This window comes from Melanerpes formicivorus, unplaced genomic scaffold (genome assembly GCF_026170545.1).
Source record: "Melanerpes formicivorus ecotype bairdi unplaced genomic scaffold, bMelFor1.0.p_v2 SCAF_14, whole genome shotgun sequence".
In the NCBI taxonomy this organism is placed as follows: domain Eukaryota; kingdom Metazoa; phylum Chordata; class Aves; order Piciformes; family Picidae; genus Melanerpes; species Melanerpes formicivorus.
The window spans coordinates 2,261,465-2,283,917 of record NW_027142366.1 but is presented as its reverse complement, the minus strand read 5'-3'; the positions used below and the strand labels follow the sequence as shown (position 1 = coordinate 2,283,917).

Sequence of the window (22,453 nt, the reverse complement as noted above, 5' to 3'; positions counted from 1 at the left end):
TTGCCCACACAGCTTGTAAAGGTCTTTTTTATGCTAATGCACCAAGAAAAGATGCACCCAGAGCTGGATTGCTGCTGAACCACAGGCACAAGGGACAATGGGTGACAGCCTGGACATGGAGCTGGAGCAGGGCAGGGATTCCCATCAGAGCCTGGAGGCTCCTGGCACCCTGACTTGATGATGACAGACCTGACGTGTCCTTAGGGATGGGGACATGCCAGCTCAGCAGCAAAAGCTCTCCCCATGATGCCACACCACTTAGCTTTTCCCTTTCCCACTGGTACAATGGCAATAACAGCTGTCAGCGAGCTGCAGCCGAGCAGGACAGCTTAGCTCATCTGTGTCTGCTAAGGGCTTTCAGTTTGGAAAGGAAGGTGTTGATTTGACTCGAGGAAGACTTTTCCATTGCCTTCCACGGGCTCTGGATGGAGAGATTGTTGTTTATTCCAGCCAAAAGCAACAGCAGCAGGGTTTTGGAGAGCTGGGGTGGTGTGTAGAGTGTGGTATGGAACAGCCAGCTGGAATGAAAGGGCTGCACACCCAGGTGACAGCTTCACGGAGGGAAAAAGCACACATTCCAGGCTCCTGCAGTGGAACCAGAGGCTTGGAAAGCACAAAAAGGCTGCACAATAAAAAAAAGGAGAACATCCAAGGGGCTGAAGAAGAGAACTATCTGCAAGCAGAAAGAAGGGTGGGCCCCTCTCCAAAACCAAACGCTTGGCTGTGGAGCTGCAGTGCTGAGACCAGCTGGGGTGACAAACCCTCACTGCCTGCTATGACCATCACCCAAAGGAGCGAGTTAAGAGGACAAAATGCAAGCTGAAGTGCCTCTTCTTGTGACTTTTCCCTGATGAAAATAGCACCAAGAGGGTCAACAGGGTCCAGTCTGAGTACTTTGACACAAAGAGAGGAGTAAAATGACTCCACTTCTTCAGAAGCAGAAAGGCGACTGTGAAATAAGCCCAGCCTGCCTCCACCATGTATGAATTTAGCTTAAGAAACACCACCCCCTGCATCCCTCCCTGGCAGAAGTAATTGCACTGAAATGGCACAGGGTCACCTCAGCTAACAGCCTTGAGTTGGGGAAACAAAACAAGTCGGCAGGTAAACAGATAAGGGCCAGGTAAGGACTAGGTACGCGTTGCCTCAAAGCCATCCCTTGAGATTACCTCCACAAGAGTCTTTACCTTGAATCCACTCATGATAAACAGCTAGATAATAATTTCATTTCTCTAATAGTGTTTATGTGATTTGTCAAAGTACCATCTCATTAGCTGGCTGCAATAAAAACAAGCTCCTACTTAACGTATGCCAAGGCAGCCTGGGTCCCTCCATGTTCCATGAGCCACATCCTCTCCTCTTCAATAAAAACAAAACCGACACGGAATATGGGCTGCCTTTGCTAGCAATTTCCAACACAAAATCTGAGCAGCTTCTCCTCGAGGCAAGGAGCTCATGATTTATGTCCAAAGAGCTGGAAGCTGAAGGCAGGTGATTTCGAGTCACCCAGAACGAGCTGTGTTAATTAATTTTGAGCGTGGGCACAAGAAGCCCTCCCGAGCGGCTCCCCAAGAGTGAAGGGGAAGGGAGATGTGCTCCAGCCACAGGGAACCAGCCTGACCAGCCCAAACTGACTCTTCCAGCCCACAAAACCCACAGAAAAAAGTATTTGTGAGATGATGATGATCTCTCCAGAGCTCAGCACGGGATAGGGAAGGACCTTTCCAGGTCCAGCCTGGGATGCGGTGGGGATGGCCAAGCACCAGGAGTGACACAGGATGCACAGAGGAATGGGGAGCAGTTGGGACCCACCCAGCTCCTCTAAGCCAATAACACAACCAAATAAAACAATCTCCTGACATTAGGGAAAGGCAGAGGCTCCTGCTGCACAAGGATTGGGGCTCAGCTCAGGCCCAGGGGGGAGGGAAGTGCTGCTGGATGAGCATCTCCTGCACAGGACAGGGAAATATTTTGCCCAGTGTTTTGCCAGATTGTTTTTCCTCATTTTCCATGCCCGGATGACTTGGCCCACCCACAGCCTCCCATTGCACACATCCAGAAAACCACAAACCTCTTATTTTCCTACGTTCTTCTGAAGCTCAGAGCGTTTTCTCTGAGCAAAACAGGTCTGATTTTACTCAGGCAGCCCACAGCAGGCACCTTCCCAAACCAACCAGAAGCAAAGCGGGGGGTGTGTGAGTCTCTTGGGTGAGCTGGACCATTCTGCCCACCTCACATCCTCTGTTTGCTGATGTATTTTATTTTCCCTGTTACTCACGCACCACTAAAAAAAGCAGAGCTGAGGAGGGAAAGTGCCTGAAGTGTTGTAGACACAGCAGCTTCACTGCAAGAGGTCACCTCCCCAAAAAGACCCATTTGCAAACAAAGTGATCCAACAATAGCACTGCCGATGTTTGCGCTGGCATCCATCTGGGAGGATGAGCTCTGCTGCACCGCGCCGGCCGGCACACACAGGCTCCTCTCTTTTAAGTCAATACAGACTGGGGGATGAGGTGTTAGCAAGCAGCCCTGTGGAAAAGGATTTGGGAGTGCTGCTGGATGAGAAGCTGGACATGAGCAGGCAGTGTGAGCTTGTAGCCCAGAAGGCCAATCACAGCCTGGGCTGCATCAAAAGCAGTGCTGCCAGCAGAAGAGGTGACTCTGCCACTTTGCTCTGCTCCGGTGAGACCTCACCTGGAGTGCTGTGTGCAGGTTTGGAGACCTCAATATAGGAAGGACATGGACTTAATGGAGAGGGTCCAGAGAAGGGCCATAAAAATGCTCAGGGGGTTGGAGCACCTCTGCTACAAGGACAGGCTGAAGGAGCTGAGGGTGTTCAGCTTGGAGAAGAAAAGGCTCCAGGGAGACCTAACAGCAGCCTGCCAGTATCTGAAGGGGGCTACAGGAAGGAGAGAGACTGTTTGCAGGTGCCTGTGGTGACAGGAACAGGGGCAATGGCTTCAAACTAGAGAAGGGCAGATTTAGATTGGATATCAGAAAGAAGTTCTTCACTATGAGGGTGGTGGAACACTGGAACAGGTTGCCCAGGGAGGTGGTTGAGGCTCCATCCCTGCAGATATTCCAGGTAAGATTCAGTGAGGCCCTGGGCAACCTGATCTATTTGGGGATGTCCCTGCTGGCTGTGGGGAGGTCAGACTGGATGACCTTTGGAAGCTCCTTCTGGCCTGGACCATTCTATGATTCTGTGATTCTCTAAGCCCTTCCTTTCTCTTTTTGTGCCTCTGTTTCCTCCAGTTGTTTCCAAATCAATCCCTGCAGATCCACCATGCTGAGGTCAAGTCCTTCTGAATTTGCTGCTGACTTCAACGCCCTGGGTTAGGTTTTAAATGCAGGGACAAAGCTCTCTGCCTTGGTCACGAGGCATCACTCCTGCTCTTCAAACCTCTAGCACTGCTGCCAAGTAAGGTCAGCCTGATTAAGAGTTAGTCTAGGTGGAATAAAAATGGACATTCTTCAGCAATTGCATCCTATGTAAGAAAAATCCTCTTAGAGAACTTCACTGGCTGCAGGTAAAAGGAGACTGAGGTCATCTAATAGCTCTGACATTTCTTGCAGCCTCTGATTCACTGCAAAGAGACTGTATAAAGCTACACCAGAGGTGCCAGCTAACCCCAGCGCATTCTCACTCTCCTGTATGACCTGTATTTAGTTGAAGATACCATATTCAGGTATCAATGTGATCACCCAGCTCTGTCATCAGGTCCCCAGCCAGCTGGACCTGCAGATGCGTGGCCAGCAGGACTAAGGCAGTGATCATCCCCCTGTGCTTGGCATGGGTGAGGCCAAAGCTTGAATACTGGCTTCAGTTTTGGGTTCCTGGCAAGAGAGAAGGGGATGGTGAAAGGCTAGGTGGGGTGACCAGTAATCAGAGGTCTCTCAAAAGAGACATACATTGGCACAGGACCACAGGGCCCCACGTGGAGGAAGATAAAAATCACCAAACCATCCCAGCACCGCCTGGGGTCTCGTGTTTGATGTGAGGGTTTTCAGAGCTGGGCAGCATCCTTGCAGTTTGCTCTTGCTAATAGGTTTGCTTGGATTCCAGCTCAGCCCAGCTCATTAGCCACACCGCCGAATCCAGCACTAATTCTGCATCACTCCTGTTGCTACAAATAAATAATAAAATTGCCTCCATGCAGGGGTTGTTTTCTTCCTCTCTCCCCCCCTAATGCAGGTCTGGTAGCATCTCACGTACCTGTTAATGAAGTCCATTAGACCCAGAGTTTCTCAGCAAGTAAAAATTACCAACATTAGGCAGTGACTGACGAGAGACACAAGCACCATTTCTGCCCAGGCTGGCAATCACAGTACGCCAAGTACACGTCCCAGCAAGTCCAGCCTTGCTCTCCTGCTCTGTGGTACCCAATGTTCTTCATTAGCATCTCCTATTTTCTTTTGTAATAGAGCAAGGCAGCATCCTGCAGGAGGTTGCAATTACATACAGCAATTAATCCAGGGAGAAACAACGACAGGGGCCACAGAGGCAGGGTTTGCGGTGGGGCTGTCAGAGGGTGAAGGGGGAGATGATTAGGGACATTTGAAAACCCTGCCTAGAATGGAAAACAACACAAGTGGAGGTGCAGAGCGACGGCACAGGGGAGGAGGTATGAACACTGCTTTGAGATTTCTGGTTTAAGTAGCAAAGAAACACAACAGTTATTGGTTTGGGTCATAATACCCCAATGACCAGGACCAGCAGGCTCAGACCAGGACTCCCTGTGCTATTTGCAAACAGCACACAGAGCCAGCTTGGCTTCTCCCAGGGCTGCAGCCGTTCTCTTGCTGCCCTTTTGTGAAATTAGGGTTTAATTCTCTGGAATTAAGTCTGCTAATAAGGACTCCCAACACACCCATCCTCTGGACAGCGTGTACTCACTCAACGCTCCCTCAGGGAGGGGGGCACGAGGGAAGAAGGCGGGGGGGGGGTGGGAAAGAATTAAACCACCTCAGAGAACACAAAATGCAAGGGAAATCTAATCCCCCTTCGCAGAGGAGTGAGAGGTGGCTGGCAGAGGCAGTGGCCGCAGCGGGCGCGCGCGGCGGAGCCCCTTTGGGCTGGGGGCCTCCCGCTGCTGGCCGGATCACGTTCCACGCTCCGTGTTAAGCCTCCCCTGGGAACATTTCCCACGGTGCTGAGGACACACATGTTTGCCACGCTGCTGTCGTCCCGGCGGCCAACAATAGCGAGGGACAGCCTGATCCTTCTGCCAGGCGGCCAGGCGCGCGCTCTGTTCCCCTCTCCTCGGGAAGGAGACGTTCGAACCCCGCGGCACAAGCAGTAATAGCAGCCCGAAGGGTTAAACGCGATCAGCAAACCCCTGAGGCTCGCTGGTGTTACCTCTTGGGCTTCCTGTGTGTGTTGATGGCTGCAACCACGTGCCCCATGGTATTTACTGCGTGTAAGGAATCGCAGAATCGTAGGGTGGTTTGGGTGGGAAGGGATCTGCAAGATGGGTTGGAACCAGATGATCCTTGTGGTCCCTTCCAACCCTGACTGACACTATGATACTATGATACTATTCTGGAGGTCTAACTCAAAAGCTGAGTGAATAATTGGTCATCCCCCAGACCCGGTGATCTGTCCCCTCCAAGGATGCTCCTTTCCCCTTTTGCTGCCCCCAGGTCCAACACTGAGGTGCACATGAGCTCTGTAAGCAGACCCCAAATCCTCTTCCAGCCTTTTGCTCCATGCATTGCACACAGAATTGCGCAGAAATGTTCAGGTTGGAAAAGACCCCCAGGGTCACCAAGTCCAACCCAGAATCCTACTCTACAAGCTGTACCCCTAAACCCAAGCACCACATCCAAACAACCCATTTGTACCAAAGCCCTGTGTGAAGGTGGATGGGGAAGGCTGAGCAAGCCCTTCCAGCTAAGTACCCTCACACATCCACACCAGGGACCAAAGCCTGAAGGGTACAAGCAGGAATGTTCTATTCAGTTGGACAAGGCACTCGTTTGGGCTTCCGAGTACATCAGCCTCTGGAAAACGATTGCACGGTGAAGTCTCCAAATGAAACAAAATCAGTGCTGCTCTCCAGCCTTGGGAATCAAATGAGTAAGCCTGGAGCCATTAAAATAATGTCCTGGTAAAAATAAACAGGAAAGGGCACTTAAGAGGAATGCGTGGCAGTTAAAAATACTGCATCTCGTCTGAGGTCATCCAGTTTTTAGCAGGAACAGCCACGTCTGCCCCAAGGCGATCTGATTTGCTATCACTCCAGTCCTGATACTGGTGCACACTCTAATCACAGATGGACAGGCAAGTTGTTTTTTTCCCAGTTCAAAATCCTCCTCTGGATTCTGCAGACTGAGCATCTGCTGCCAGACTCCCCACAGAAAACACGGCTCCGAGGGAAGAGGCAGGAATAGGAACATCCAACTACTCCACGGTGGGATCTGGGGTCCCTCCTCTCGTCTCCCAACACGACTGATGAGGAGGATGTTCCAACTTTTTCTTTCTAAGAGGGGCATTTCTACAGCAAAGGAGAGGCTGGAGCCAGAGGCAGTCATGCTGAGCACCAGGCAGGCACAGAGCTGATACTGCAGAAAGGGCAGGAGGCGAGAAAAGTAGGCAGAAGGAGTACTGTAAAAGATCATAAAAGCTGCACATACATTTTCCTTCCCTGAAAATGCCTTTGTGCTTTTATGGCAAGGAGCTGCTACAATTACAGCTTCTTTTATCCTCAGAGCACAAACCAGATAATGAGCAAACCTCCCTCTGCACAAAGGAGGCGACGAAGGCGTTTGGAGAGCCCTGACGGCCAAGCTTCCCCTCAGCAGCCGACAGCAGAGAGAATTGCTAAACCCTTCTCTATTTCACCCACTTCAGGGGTGTGAGCTGCTTTTCTCCCTTCCCAAAAGCACAAAAAGGATCACACCAAATATGGATGGGCCTACCCAGACAGCGAGTGAAAACCCTTCAGCCAGACAAAGCAGCTGCTCACACTCCCCAACCTGCAGAAGCAGCCCGTGGCTGCATCATGCCTGATCTGGAGGAGAAGAGAGAGGGAGAAAAAAGGATTTACAAGAGGAGAAAAAAAAACCCCACAACAAAAAACCCAAGCAAGATATTGCTAAATCCAGATGAGTAGGTAATGCACCACAGAGGTTTGTGATTGCAACAACACTCCCAGGACTGTGGTTATTCAGTCTGGAGAACGGGAGGCTGAGGAGAGGCTTAGTTGTTTTCCACAACTCCCTGAAAAGAGATTGGAGTGAGGTGGGGGTTGTTCTCTTTTCCCTAGTGACAAGTATGAGAGGAAATGGCCTCAAGCTGCACCAGGGGAGGTTTAGAATCATAGAATCAGAATCATAGAATTCTTGCAGTTGAAAAGGACCTCTAAGATCATAGAGTCCAACCTTCAGTCTAAGCCCAGCCATGACCTTAAGTGATGTTCTTGAACACCTCCCTGGCCAGCCTGTTCCAATGCCTCACCACTCTTGCAGTAAAGAAATGTGTCTTAATATCCAACCTAAACCTCCCTTGGCTCAATTTTAGGTTGGACATTAGGAAGAATTTGTTCACTGAAAGGGTTATTGGGCATTGGAACAGGTTCCTCCGGGAGGTGGTTGAATCCCCACCCCTGGAGGTGTTTAAAAGACACAGGCATGTGGTGCAGAGGGACATGGTTTAGCACCAGACCTGGCAGAGAGAGAGCATGGTTGGACTTGATGATCTTAAAGGTTTTTTCCAACCAAAACAATTCTATGATGCTATGACACATGAGAAAATCAAGAGCTCCTGCCAGCCTTCCTCTCCCTGATCCCAAAGGTTGTCAGGAGGCTGGGGGAGTTTGATGAAGCCACAGGCAGCAGCACAGATCTGGAGCTTCCAGCCTTTCTGGAATTCCTAATTCCCTAAGAGACTTGCTCTTCTCTCCCGACACATCAGCAAACATCTAGGTCCAGATGGCTTGGCAGGGAAAAAGAAAATCCAGCAGTAGCTCTATGTCCACAGCTCATATCCTTCTCCAGTGTAACACATCAGCATCAGCTTCCAAAAATCAACTGTTTCTCCCTGGATCAGGGTGCAGGGGTTTTAAAGGTCTGTCATCATGCCTTAGAAAGAGGAATCAAGGGAGACAACACAGGAAGGGAGGAATGCAGATATTTGTTTGCTTTAACTGAGGTGAGGCTCCTCGTATTTACCATGAACTGGCACCCACCAAGCACTGCTGTGATCAGGCTGCTGAACTATCTGGTTTCACACTCAAGAAGGCAAGGATGTGGGATGCTCCTGCCAAAGGCCATTTCCAGCTACACTGGAGACACAGCATAGGTAGAAAGGAGAAGAGGGGTTTTGCTTTTACTGATTTACTAATCTACTTCACTACCCTTTTGCTACTGCCCTCGTGAGCAACCAGAGCTAAGTGTGCCCCTGGAGCCCATCAAGGGGGAAGAAAACAGGGAAAACGAGGATGTATTGTCTTTGGGTTGCCAACCCTGTGTGCCACCAGCCTGCCACTAACTGGACCCAGCACCTCCCTTGTGAAGCCCCAACACCTGCCTCTCCATCCTAAGTCTCCAGGCATGCGGAGGATGCAATTGCACGGCGACGGAAGCTGGGCAGTGAGTCTTAAGGAAAATACTTCCCAAAAGCACCCAGAAGACTGTGTGCCGCTCAGAGCTTCGTCAAGGCAGCCTATTTTGGGAGATCCCATCCTGGGAATTGGGCAGGCTTCTGCTAAATGGTCTGAGCCATGGTACAGTGGGAAACCACCCAGCTTACGTCTGTGACTGCGGCAGGAACGCAAGCCAGGACGCCCCCAGACAGCCGGAGGTGTCCCAGGGGAGCTGATGGATTTCCCAGCTCAGGGCTCCAGCAGCTCCCAGCCCCAGGGCTACACACAAACACTACCAAAGCCCAGGGCCACGTGGGACTTCCATGCCTCCCAGTCTGGGTAAACCATACTACTTTCTTTTGGAGCTCTAACTGCATTTTTTGCCTTGTGCCATGGGACAGAGGTGGGCACAGACTTGTCATGTCACAGAATAACCTCTTTGGGCTGCACCTCAGCAGCAGGAGGAAGTGTTTATCAATGCTTATAAATACTGGAGAGTGGGTGTCAACAGGATGGGGCCAGGCTCTTTTCAGTGTTGCCCAGTGGCAACCAGGGGCACCAGGCACAAACTGGAACCCAGGAAGTCCCTTCTGAACATGAGGAAAAAAAACCTTTGCTGTGAGGTTGCTGAAGTCCTGGAGCAGGCTGCCCAGAAAGATTGTGGAGTCTGCTTCTCTGGAGAGATCCCAAACCTGCCCAGACATTGTGCTCCTGGGCAAGCTGCTGTGGGTGCCCTGCTTTAGCAGAGGGGTTGGACTGGATGATCTTCAGAGGTCCCTTCCAACCCTCACTATGTGTGGACTCTGGGATTCTGTGAGTCTGTGTTTAGCAGCAGCATGGCAGGACAGGAATGGACTGGGATGGCGAGGAAAGGCCTCTCCCAACTCGTAGGGTGTGCAGATAACTCTCTGACGCATCTGGAAGCAAGACTCCTGACTTCAGTGTTTTCATCTTTTGTGCCTGTGCTGACATTCCAGCAAAGCTGCCAGCAGCCTGTGGTTTATTTTTAAAACACTAAACAAGAGAAGTAGAGCAAATACAGCAAACACCCTGGGTTTCCAGGGGAGCATTCTGCAGAAGCTAAAAAAAGGAGGTTGTTTTTTGGGTCAGCTTGGCCATGAACCACAGGAGACTGCGAGGTGAGAGACAGATTCTGACCTTGCTCAGTTTAGAGCAATGCTGAGCAGGCACCAGCTGGATCCCAAAGCCACTCTAGGGATGGGCATGGAAACGTCACAGCCACCCAAGCACATCCTGCTTTGGCTGGTACCTGTGCATGGGGGCTGCTTGAATGATTAGCAGGAGCACTGAGCCCCTGCCTGGCTCCACACACAGATGAAACACCTACAGGAAAGATACTGAGTTGCTGCAGCACCTCCACAGGGAGGGAAACAAAGCTGGTGAATGGTCTAGAGAACAGGTCTGGTGAGGAGCAGCTGAGGGAACTGGGCTTGTTTAGCCTGGAGACAAGAAGGCTGAGGGGAGACCTCATTGCTCTCTGCATCTCCCTGAAAAGAGACTGGAGTGAGGTGGGGGTCAGTCTCTTCCCCCTCGTATCAGGTGATGGAATGAGAAGAAATGGCCTGAAATTGCACCAGGGGAGGTTTAGGTTGGATATTAGGACCAATTTCTTCCTTGCAAGAGCGGTCAGGCACTGGAACAGGCTGCCCAGGGAGGTGACAGAGTCACCATCCCTGGAGGTGTTCAGGAAATGTGTGGACATGACACTTAGGAACGTAGTTTAATGGCCATGGTGGTCTTAAGTTGGAGGTTGGACTTGATCTTGGAGGTCTTTTCCAACAGAAACAATTCTAGGATTCTATGATCTCAGCTCACAGCTGCCAGGCCAGGCAGGGCTCCATGATCCCCACTGCTGCAGGCAGCTCAGCCTGCAAGGACATCATAAAAAGACATTTCACGGCTTCTTAAAGAGGATTGAGATGAAAACACCACCAGCCCTAGCTGGGAGGCTGCAGGGAAGCAGGGCTGGGATAAAGGATGTGGCTCTCCCTCAAGGTGACAGAGCTCCTAGTTGTGTCACTCCAGCGGGCAGGCCGGGGGAGGTGACCCACTTCTGGCACCCGTTACGCAGCTCACAGCGGTGCCAACAAGCTGGAAAAAGCTAAATTTAGGAGCTCCACTGTCACAGTTGGCCACACCTGGCCAGGACTCACTCTGAGACAACTGGAGAATCGATGCCATCCGCTCATCATGCGTTACAGCATCGCTGCAAAGCCTTCGGTGTCTGAGTGGGAAGCGTTACCAAGTCACTTGGAATAAAATTGCCACTAAATGCTGTTTGGGGGAGAGGAAAGAAGATAAAGAAGAGGGGGGGGAAAAAGGGGGGGGAAAGGCAAAAAAAGGAAAAAGGGCAGCAAATCCTTGCTCTTTCACAAGCATTGTAGGAAATGAAAACGGCTATTGCTGCCTGGCAGAGAGTCCAATTACGACTAATGTGCGTTCTCTCCCTGCACAAAGGATGAAAGGCATCAGAGCTGGTGGTGACATTTTCAGACCAGAGATGTAAGAGCGAATCCAAACCTCCTTGCAAGCCCAGCTTTACCCCAATAAAGAGATGCTTTCTGCAGTCAATTGCCTTGCAGCGTGGCTTGAAGCCCTGCTATTGATCTAGCATCTGTTATAAGCAAATCATCATCATCGCTGTGCCGTGGCTTCTACAGCGGGATCTGAAAGCGCCTTCCAGAAGGTGGTTGAGGGCTGTTTTGCTGCTCTCAACCACTGTGGCAGGCAGGCAGAGGTTTGCAGGCGGCTCCACAAAACTCTCACAGAATTTGAAGGCCAGAAAATACCAATAAATCACTCGGACTCCTTCATCTCCCAACCCTGTGAAGTTCAGCTAAGTGGAGTGTGATCCCTGCGAGGCTCTGCCTGCAGCTCCAGCCCTCACACAGCCATTTCATGCCCTACAATCTCCTTTCCCCACTGAGGTGCCATCAGGCCACCACTTAATCTTTGCCTTCTGCAAGACAGACAAGGACAGCTACTGAACCACTCCAGCATCAGACAGTGAAAACTGCTGAGATCCCCCCCAGCATCAGGCATTCTTCTCCGGTCCCCATAAGGTCTCCTGGAGTTTGGCTCACTGAGGTCTGTATCCTGACAGCTCCTGAACTCCTGGCCACGTCCCAGCAGCGCGGAGAGGTTTTGGGCCAGGCACCTTCCTCCGAGTTTAGCAAGAAGTGGCCAGAGGGAGGTGAAATCAGACTGCCAGCTCCTGCAAACTTCCCCCTCCCCGCTGGTGCAAGCACTTTTTATCCACTTGGCAGATTCCTCCAGTCTCCAAAGAAGGAGGAAAGGATGGGAAATTAAAACTAAATGAACCAAGAGATACACATCCATCAGGAGCCAGGCGTTGTCAGCCCAGGTCCCTCTGCAACTACTTCTTTAATCAAAACCTCATGCAGTTTAAACACTTGACAGAAGCCTAGAACAGAGATCTTGTTACCCTGAACAGGAAAAGCTGCAACCTTGAAGGATAAAAATCACAGCTTGTCTGATGGGGTCTAGTTTCTTTAAAACCAGGCTAAATTCCACTGAGCCCTTTCCTAACCGTGACAGATTCCTGCAAGGGTGCCTGGGGGAGGTCATCAGAGGCGAGAGGAGGGCCAAGCTCTTGGGTGGCAGCTGAAGATGTGCCATTTCTGCATCACTCTGTGACGCCAGCTGTACATTTTTAAGAGGCTCAAATCAAGACAGAGGCTGCTGATGGATGTGCTCCCCACTTCAAGCTCACTGGCGTGGTGACCAGCGTCAGACTACCTGGCTCGCGGCTGTGCCACTTGGCTGTTCAGAAACCTTCCAGCTTGCTGCAACCTCCCCGAGTGCCAAGGCTCAGCCAGCTCTTGAAATCCTCCCTCATCAGGTTATCTGCCTCCCCTGGCTTGAAAATGTTTGTCCTCAAGGAGTTATTTAATACCTTCCCTAGTTACCAAAGGATGGGAAGCTTCTCCCCTCGCTCTGCAGCTTTCCAAACACAGATGGGATTTATTGAGGTTCCTGCTGCTCTGACCTCATTAACATTTCATGGCTCGGCTCCAGCAACGCACCTACTCCTTGCCAGGTGCCCATCAACAGCCCCACAGCAGCTCAGGCCTGGCTGTGTTGAACATCCTTGAGGAGTTTTAAATGACCTCACCCCTAAACCAGCTCCAGGGCTGTGTTTTGGGGCCTTGCCTGCACTGTGTCTCATACAGGATCATGGCTCCCAGCAGCTCCTTTTGTAACAGCCACAGTGGGTGGGAAAAGAGACAACACAGGAGGAGAGAGGAAAAAAAACAGAGAATAGTGCAGGAACACATCCAAACTGTGCCATGGACAATGTAACCTGGGGGACCACCCAGGGACTAGTGAGGTTTTAATTGGCATGGAGAGAAGGAAGTAGAAGAGGGATTGCAAGCCCTCAGTTGGGAAATGCAGCAGACAACCCCAGGTGAGACATTCATGGTACCCTCTGGCACCTCTTGCAGGGAGGAGGGTGGGAATTGGAAGTCGGGAGGCTATTTCTGGTGGGCTTTTCTCCCCTGTGGAGAACAGGAGGGAGCATCAGCACAGCCTGACTGGAGTCCTGCAAATTGCCCCACTTAGGCTCTGCTCCTCTAAATTGCTCTCTTAACCAAAGCCTGTAAACTGACCTGAGGAGCATCAGGGTTTTCTCCAGAGAGATGCTCCTGTGCAGCTTCTGGAGTTTATGCTTCATCCCCAAAGTCTGCAGGTTTTTATCCCAAAGAGATATGCTTGGTGCTTAGCAGGGTAAACACCTCACTATGCTGGAGGCCTGGAGATGTGTCTCTCCACTGGCCAAGCACCACATGGAGCCAGGGTTTCCCCTCCACATATTTATTGAGGCACTGCACAGCCAGGGCAGCCCGGCGCCAAACTTTGCAAGAAGCAGACCTGGCCAGAGCTCAGCAGAAGCAGGGAATTAAGACACTGAACTAAATCAATGCATCCAAATTTCTATCCAAATCAGGAATTTCATGCACAGGAAGGTTTTTGAGCAGGGTCCCACATTACTTATTAAGCACAGAGAGCAGAGGATGCTTGGCACTGCATAGGAATCCAGGCTTTGCACTAAAGCTCTTGCAAAGTAATTCAGATGCAGAAGCAATCTCAGCTGCTGGGAAGGAACTCAACCAGCAAAAGACAAAGGGAGCCTGCACAGGGATGGAGAGAAGGAAAGAAGAGCTGCTGGCTGGGTGCAGGCAACACTGATCACATGGAAAGAAGGATGGGGATGAGTAAAGGAACCAGGTCAGGGGAAATCCAGGAACGGCTGTGGCTACTCCTGCTAAAATGCCCCCAAACAGCAGGCACTTGCTCAAGGCTGCAGGTCCCACAGCTCTCCTGCAAAAATCTCCCAGCAGTGTCTGGTATGAGCCCCACACCAGGACTGGCAAAGCCTGGAAACCCCAGGCACATGGTCAGAGCAACAATATGGACAGAGGCACATGGACTGCAAGAGTCACCCAGCCCACTACAGCCAGGGGAAACCTCTAGTGCCGCTCTCACCTCCCCAGAGCTTTCCACCAACACACCAGCTCAGGCTGCTCACTGCACACCCATGCAGACATGCCTTCTGCTCCTGGGCACAGGCCCTGCACGTCTTGCTTGCAGTGCCACCTGCCGCCAACAGCCCTTCAGACGCTGGAAGGGGACAACAGCAACGCTGAGCAATGAACTTCCCGCTGTTACATCAGCTCTCTCCCCGTGTCCTTTAGCAGCAGCCAAACTCCTGATCCAAAAAGCAATGCTATTTCCCAAGCTGCAGGCATCCCACGGATGGCAGGCATAGCAGCAGATGCTAATAAAGCACAGGAGGGTTTTTTCCCTTTCCCTTTAATGCAGTTTGTCACTGGAGCAGGTCTCTCTCTTTCCCCCCACCTCCCAACCCCCCCCTCCCCCCTCCCCAAAGAGACCACATCCTGAATCTTCTTATTCATTGATTCTTTATGCTACATGATGACTCCACAGTCGAAATGATGTGGCATATTCCAGCTCCCATTTCAGACACCGTGAGACTTGTTAATAAGGAGCTGCATGAAAAATTAGGGAGGCTGCAACAAAGAGCTCCGGCGGAGGTTTCCAAAGTGACTCACAGCCAGGAGAGCTTCACTTTTCCAAAGCCCAGCAGGAGACAACCTCAAGAGCCACCACGCTCAGAGAGAGCAGAGTCCTCCCCCTCTGGAAAAATAAGACCTTTTCAAGGAGGCTTCCCCAGGGTGAGAGACCCTGCAGGGAGGTTTGGCAGGTGCTTCTGGGAATCTTGGCTGAGACAACATCCCATTGCCGTGAGCACTCACGAGGAAAAGTTTCACCCCAGACCTTGGCTGTGCTGCTGAGGGTGCTGCATGGTGGGAGCCACCTCGTGCTGCTGCCAGCCTGGGCTCCCAGCTTGTCACATTGGCCCTGCAGGGCTCCAGCATGGGGCTGGCAATGATTCTCCCTGTTCTTGAAGCGAGGTAGCTTAAGGGCAGGAGAGAGTCTCCCAGTGCTAAGGCACCTGCAGGGAGGGCAAGCATCACCCCTGCACAGGTATCCCTGCTCCTGCTTTGGGCTGGCTTGCTGCCAGCTCTGCAGCTCTTTGACAGACTCTGAATCACAGAATCATGGAATCACAGACTGGTTTGGGTTGGAAGGGACCTTTAAAGGTCACTCAGTCCAATCTCCCTGCAGTGAGCAGGGACATCTTCAACCAGAGCAGGTTGTTCAGTATGATGGAGGAGGTATTTCTTCAGGTTAACTTCTAGCTGATTGGGTTTGCTTCCTGCCATCCACACAACCATCTGCCACATATTTCAAGGGGAAACAGCAGGCAACATATCCAGTACAGCCAGCACCAGGAGCTAATGCCATTTATACTGAGTCCCAGCCATGACCAGTGCCTAGCTGCTGGGGTGGGAAATGTGACAGAAGGTGGCTGAAGGACAGGTTTTATGTTCCCTCTCCCAAGCTGAGCTCCTAATTCCTTCTGCATCCTGAGCTGCTTCCTGCCTCCCCCTCCTCTGTGGCACCCATCACAGAGACCCCCAGCTCCAGGCTGAGACATGGCTCTCTGCTCACCCACTTCTGACACCTCATAACTGAGCCTCGCTTGTCCCACCCAGCCCACCAGATGTCCTCAAAAGAGGTTTTTCCTCCAGCATGGTCCAAAGGAGATCCCTGGCAAAGGAAAGCTAAGCTTAATGGAGTGACCAGTGTGCAGGTGGTTCTTACCACATTCCAGAAGAATGGGTTGAAGGCAATGGAGAGGACAGCTGCAATGAAGGCAGAGTCGGTCACGTCCACGTAGCCAAAGAACCTTGCCATGGCTCTCACGTCCACCTGGGGGGGCATGGAAAGAGACAGTTACTGAGGGTGGGAGCTTCCATGGGGGCCCAAATATGGGGCACTTTACCTTAAACCAAACACATCAGCTGCCCTGCAAGAGCAGATGAATCTTTTAACGGCCCCATCAATGCTGTCATGGCTTACAAAGTGCTGTCAAGAAGGATGGGGACTCCTCCAAGCTGCTTCCCCACACACAGAGGGCAGCAGGATCTCAGGCAGCCCCATGTTTGCAGCTGTGCCCAGGGCACAGGCACTCAGGATGAGCACCAGTGCTGCAGGGAGGGCAGCTGGCACCTGCTTTCAAGATGCAGGAAAGGGAGCACCATTTCCCCATGTCCCTGGGGATGGAGGACTGTCCCAGGGATGCTGGCCTGTGTGGAAATCCCAAGCAATGAACTGTGTCAGCCTCAAACTTGCTTTCCACAGAGTCAGAGTGATGCAAATCCTCTCCTCCATGAAAGGGAAGCACTCACCTTGCAAGAAGCTGCAAAACACCTTCCTGTCTTGATGACAACAACAAAGCCCTTAAAGCTGCTGCTTCTCTCCCTTTCTCTGTGTAAGAAAGAGAGATTTTTCCCAGGACAGCTCCCTGACATTGTCAGCATTTTTATGTGCAAGAAGCCATGCTGCTTCTCCCTCCCCCTCCCTCTCCCTGCAGTGGTATTTGGATCAAAACCAGCCTTAGCCTCTTTTTTTTTGTGTCCAAAAGCTCTGAAAACAAAAGACAAAATAGCCTAGCCCAAGCTCTTCCCTTGCTTGAATCAAAATCAAGACAACATCAAGATGTGGAAGGCTTTTGCTTCCCAAACACAGCTGTGTTTGTAAGTTCTTTGGATGCCAGGGTACAGGAAAGGCTCCAAAAGGCATTGGCTCCACCTCGCCTGTCCAGGAGAGAAATTCCCCATGGCTTTTCACAGGTTCTTGGAAGGAGCCAGAACTCAGCAGGATTTATGGAGAGGCTCTGCTAAACCTGGTATCTTTCCTAGCCAAGAGCCAAGGCCCTGGGAACGGCTCCTGTGCTGTGCCAGGGCACATCCAGCCACTCTGGGTGTTTGCTGCACAGCTGTGGTCATCTGCTGCCCCAGGGAAATGGGAGGATGCTCGGAAGGTTCTGGCTGCCTTCAAACCACCCCATTCCCAGTTCCCCTGGGTTCTTCTATGCAAACCCTCAAGACACAAGTACTGCTAAGGAATGATGGCAACAGCCCCCAGGGCCTGATCCTGACCCACATCCTTCTTTTCCCACCCTTCTCAGCCTTTCCTCCCCCTCCTTCCATGCCCTTCACCATCACACCTCATGCCTTCAAACTGAGAGCTGTCAGGCAGTACCCTGGGCACCCAGACAGCTGCTGGCACCGAGGCTGAACTGTCTCATCCCACTTTAATTGCAAACCCATGGGACCAGGACAGCTTCTCTCCTCTCACTTCCTCTCACAGCCCTGAGCACACCGCTAGCACGGGATGAACAAAAGCTTCTTCCTGACCTACAAACTCCTGGCCGGCAACATCCCTAACATTGCATTCACCTTCTTTTCTCCTCCCAACAACCAAATTCACTGCTGCCAGCGGGAGGCAGATTGGCCTGTGTCTAGCATGTGCTTTTTAGGGATAAAAGGGAGGCCAATCAGGAGGAGCTACCTCTGCAAACTGCCGGGCACAGAGCGTTCAACTTTGCCCCTTCCTCCTCAAGGGGTGAGAAATAACGGGGGGGGAAGTAACAGTGGCACACACTTGCCCACAGCTGCAAAGCCGTGGAGTCTCCCTCTCTGGACACGTTCAAAACCCACCTGGATGCATTCCTGTGCAGCCTACCCTGGGCAATCCTGCTTTGGCAGGGGGTTGACTCGATGATCTCTGGAGGTCCCTTCCGACCTCTAACATATTGTGATATGAAACTGTGATATGAAAGCCTGGGAGGGCAAGAGCTGCACAGGCACCTGGGAATGACCTATATGGGCACCTGGGTGAGAGCTGCATGGGCACCTGGGAATGACCTATATGGGCACCTGGGTGAGAGCTGCATGGGCACCTGGGAATGACCTATATGGGCACCTGGGTGAGAGCTGCATGGGCACCTGGGCGAGACCTGCACCAGCACCTGGGTGAGAGCTGCATGGGCACCTGGGAATGACCTATATGGGCACCTGGGTGAGAGCTGCATGGGCACCTGGGAATGACCTATATGGGCACCTGGGTGAGAGCTGCATGGGCACCTGGGCGAGACCTGCACCAGCACCTGGGTGAGAGCTGCATGGGCACCTGGGAATGACCTATATGGGCACCTGGGTGAGAGCTGCATGGGCACCTGGGCGAGACCTGCACCAGCACCTGGGTGAGACCTGCACCAGCACCTGGGTGAGAGCTGTGTGGGCATCTGGGCAAGACCTGCACCAGCACCTGGGTGAGAGCTGCATGGGCACCTGGGCGAGACCTGCACCAGCACCTGGGTGAGAGCTGTGTGGGCATCTGGGCAAGACCTGCACCAGCACCTGGGTGAGAGCTGCATGGGCACCTGGGTGAAAGCCCCATGGGCACCCAGGCAAGAGCTGCACATCCACCCGGGCAGGACCTTCAGGGGCACCTGGGTGACCAGTGGCAGCACCCCTGGGCCTCCCATGTGGTGCCGGTGCAGCTCTTGCCACATGGCCACACCGTGCCGCTGCGGTGCGGGGCAGCAGGCCGGGGCAGCGGCAGGCGCCCCTCGGGCACGGCGCACGGAGCATCCCCGAGGGCCGCCGCACCTGCGGGCTGAGCCCGGGGGGGGTCTTGCTGCCAGCCCTGCGGAGCCCTGCGCCGGCCCCGGCCGAGGCCGCGGTGCGTGGGGAGGTGCGGCCCGGGGCTGCCCCTCGCCGCCGGACGGCAGCTCCTCGGGTCGGGCCTCTTCCCGGCGCTCCCCGCCCGCCCCGCGGCCCCGCCGGTACCTGGCCGTAGTCCAGGCCGCCCAGCCCTTCGCAGCACTCCCGTGGGAACGGCCGGCCCCCGCCCGCCGCCGCCGCCCGCCGCCCCGCTCCCGGCCCGGGCCGCCCCGCCATGGCGCAGGGCCGGGGGCCGCCCGGACACCGCCTCCGCCGCCGCCTCCCCCGCCCGGGGCCGGCCGGTGGCGCTGACGGGAAGCGTCGTCACGCCTCCGCCGCCGCGGCTGGCGGGGCCCCGGCGGCAGGGCCGGGCCCGGGCCCGAGGCACCGGCGGAGCACTGACCTCGCCGCGGAGCCCGGCCGCCTCCGTCGTGTGCTGCGAGCGTCTGGACTTCGACCCTGCCCGGTGACAGAACCGGGCCGCGGCGCGGGTCAGCCTCCACCCCGCCCGGAGCGGAGCGGGGCGGGCGGGACGGGGCTCCCCCCACTTACACCCGGGGTCGGGTCTTCGCCCCACCGGGCAGCACCGGGCGGGCGTGGGAGGGAGAAGCACCGAGCTGCGGAGAGCGGCCGGGAGAGGGCCTGCGGCAGGGCAGAGCCGCGACCTTGCCTGTCCCCTGCCCGTTCCCCTGCCCGTTCCCCTGCCCGTTCCCCTGCCCGTTCCCCTGCCCGTTCCCCTGCCCGTTCCCCTGCCCGTTCCCCTGCCCGTTCCCCTGCCCGTTCCCCTGCCCTGCCTGCGCTGCTGCCCATTGCCCTGCCTGCGCTGCTGCGCATTGCCCTGCCAGCCCCCCTACCCATTGCCCTGCCTGCCCCCCTGCCTGCCCCTCTGCCCATTCCATCTCCTGTCCCCCTGCCTGTTCCCCTGCCAATTCTCCTGCCTGTCGCCCTTGCCTGCCCTCCTGCACAGAGCCTCTCTCTGTTCCTTGCCCATCACCTGCCCATTCCCCTGCTTGTCTCCCTGCCCATTCCCCCTGCCCATCGTCCTGCCCACGTTCAGCACTCACACCAGGGTTAGGGTGAGCAAACCAGCCCCACTGATTTCCTGGCTGTGGTAATTAAATGTCGCTTGCTCAGTATTCTCATTCCAGGGCAGAATGTAAAGCCATCAAGTCTGGATCTGTTCTGAGGACAGATCATTGCAGCCTGCTGCCTCCAGCAGGTGTGGAGTTGTTTGGGGTCTTTATTGCTGTTATTATTCCTGCTCTCTTTTTCTCTTCTTCACTCCTCTTTAGGGTATTTCTCATTAACACACCTTGGGGACTACAGTCCTAGTCCTGCCTATGCATGGGAAATCAGGTAGCATCATCCCCACAGACCTCTGAGGGTCTCTGCATGGACCACCTGCATTTGCAGACTCTCCTTTGAGGGAAAATAAATGTTCTTCCACAAAGGAGTTTGCTGTGAAGGAAGCCTGATGGGTGAGCTGCACGTGTTCCCCACAGAGGTCTCGTGGGAGCGAGGAAGGGACGGGATGTCCAAGCACTTGTGCCCTGGCAGGCAGCAAACCCTTGCACAAGTGACAGCTGGTGAGAAGCCTCCATCCAGTAAAACACCATTCATGGAGGCTGCGCTGCTGGAGACCCAGGGGATTCCAGCTATGGACCCCACAGGAAACCGTCTTGTCCTGCTGCTCCGAAGCACTCCCTGCAGCAGCACATCCCCGCCTGCCCCTACTGTGGGGTCAGCTCCTGTGCTCGGGGTGCTGGCACGGGGCTGGACCCTCTCCTGCCACAGTCCTACCACGTTCACCAAGCAACTGGCAGTGGTGGTTTGCTTTGGGGTAAGGCTCAGGCAGAGGCGCTGGGGGAGGGAGCAGCATTCCCTGCGGATGATCTCCAGCTGCTTCCGGCCTCTTCTCCCTCGCGCCGGATAATTTTGCTGTGCCGAGTGTGTAATTATCGCCTCTGTCATCTCCCAGGCTGGGGCATGGGAGCAGATGGGAGGATGTTTATTTTTGTGAGTTCCACCAGCTGGGTGCTTGGGGCAGCAGGGAGGGTGAAGGAGACATGGTGGCGAAAGCAGGGATGGTTTCGTTCAGAGAGAGGGAAACGGTTCCCCCGAGAGAGAAACCTTCTCTGAACCATCCTCCCTCCTGCAGGGGGAGGATGTCATGGTGCTGCCAGCACTGCCAGCTGGGAGAGGACAAAGATGCTGTGGTGAGCTGGGAGGAGGAATGGGACAGAGAGAGGGGTAGTTGGTGAGGAGGTGCAGAGGGTTGAGTTGTCTCCCTGGCTCCTTGCTCAGTGCCAGCAGAGCTAGGCTGTCTGTACACATCTGTCCTCTCACCTCACATTGGGAGGCACCCAGTAAAGGCATCTGCTGCAGGACCCAGTGCCCCACCACCAGCTCAGCTGTGTTGTGGGCAGGGCCTCACACTGCTGCTCCCACGCTGTTCCCGCTGCCAAATCCCCTGGCCAGGGAACATGTTCCACGTAAGAGGGGCGCGGGGTGTTTGTGGTGGCACCAGCCTCCATCCCACCTCGGAAACATCCCAGCAGCTGTGAAGGAGACAAAGAGGGCTTTCTGCAGGGCTGGGTTTTCCTTTGTGTCCCCATTCCTCTTCCCATGGCCTGCCTTTTATTCAGCTCTCTGCTTCTGAGCACCGAGCTAAGGAAGAGGGCACTGCCCTCAAGCTTTCCCAACTCCCTTCTCAGCCTGAACACCCTCCAGCACCTTTTGAAATCCCAGCACAGCCCCAGGAGGTTACCTATAAATATGGAGTTGCAAACTCTCATGTGGGCAATGAGCACTTAAAGAAAGTCAGTCCTAAAGATGGGGGGAGGACCAGGAGCTGGCTCACCAGTTGGCAGCTGTTCGTGGCACACGGGGCTGGTGCAGCTGCCATTGCTTCTGACATCTGCTGCAGTGACACTGGAAGCTTTCCATGCCTTCAGCACATTTGTTGGGTGCAGCTCAGCATGGTCTGGTGAAGAGTGCTTGGTGGTGGTGAGGCAGCAGGATACTGAGGCTCAGCAAGTTGCAGTTTGCTCAGGAGTGTTTCCAACACAAGGAGGCCCGGGGGACTCTCAGCTCATGGAAATCCAGGGCAGGGAGCACTGTTGGGTGGCTGTCCTTTAGAAATGGGATATTGGCTGGGAAACTGCAACCAGGTCAGCTTCAGCACATCAGAGGGACATCTGTGTCTATGACCAAGAAAAACTTTCCAGACCAGAGGATTGGTGTTCTTGCTGAGAAAAAGCTAAAAAGGGGACAAAGCACCCACAGCTTCCTCAGGTGACTCTTGCTGCCATCCCCTGCAAAGCAGGACAAGCTCATCAGTGCCCACACTTGCCTGTAGCTCCTTTACCCCCCCCCCCCTCACCCATCACTGCAGCCAGGCCAACTTGAATTTATGGTTGTCCAAGCCTTGGTGGTCACCACAAAGGGCTGGGTTTGACTTGACAGTCCTGGTTTCTGGCATCTGATTTTGTAGTCTGCCAGGTCCCACCCCAGCTGTGCCACTCAACAGGGGTCCCATGGGTGCAGCATGAGCCTGGGGCTTTTTTCTCTGTCTCTTGTGTCCCTTTCCCCATGGGCTGTGTCACTGTCCACACATCCAAACCTGCCCTGAAATGAAGCTGACCATGGAGGCCTTGCAAACCTGCAAGGACTTGGACATGGGTCACAGAGATCAAGGACAGAACATCAAAGCAGACAAAGCTAGAG

General features: G+C 53.8%; 1 protein-coding gene across 3 annotated transcripts in view; it reads right to left on the bottom strand.

The window, feature by feature from the left end:
• The window catches only part of PEMT (phosphatidylethanolamine N-methyltransferase), a 51,277-nt gene extending 32,039 nt beyond the window's left edge, over window positions 1-19,238 (bottom strand). Inside the window, exons 1-2 of one of the 3 annotated variants that reach the window (XM_068146573.1) lie at window positions 19,131-19,238; window positions 15,819-15,926 (exon numbers count right to left, since the gene is read on the bottom strand). In XM_068146573.1, the coding sequence (XP_068002674.1) occupies window positions 15,819-15,911 (93 nt within the window). In that variant the 5' untranslated portion in view covers window positions 15,912-15,926; window positions 19,131-19,238. Of the gene's footprint in view, window positions 1-15,818; window positions 15,927-16,405; window positions 16,477-18,853; window positions 18,936-19,130 lie in introns of those variants that run through there. The other 2 variants (XM_068146572.1, XM_068146571.1) reach the window with 2 other exon arrangements.
• Window positions 19,239-22,453: the final 3,215 nt, after the last annotated feature.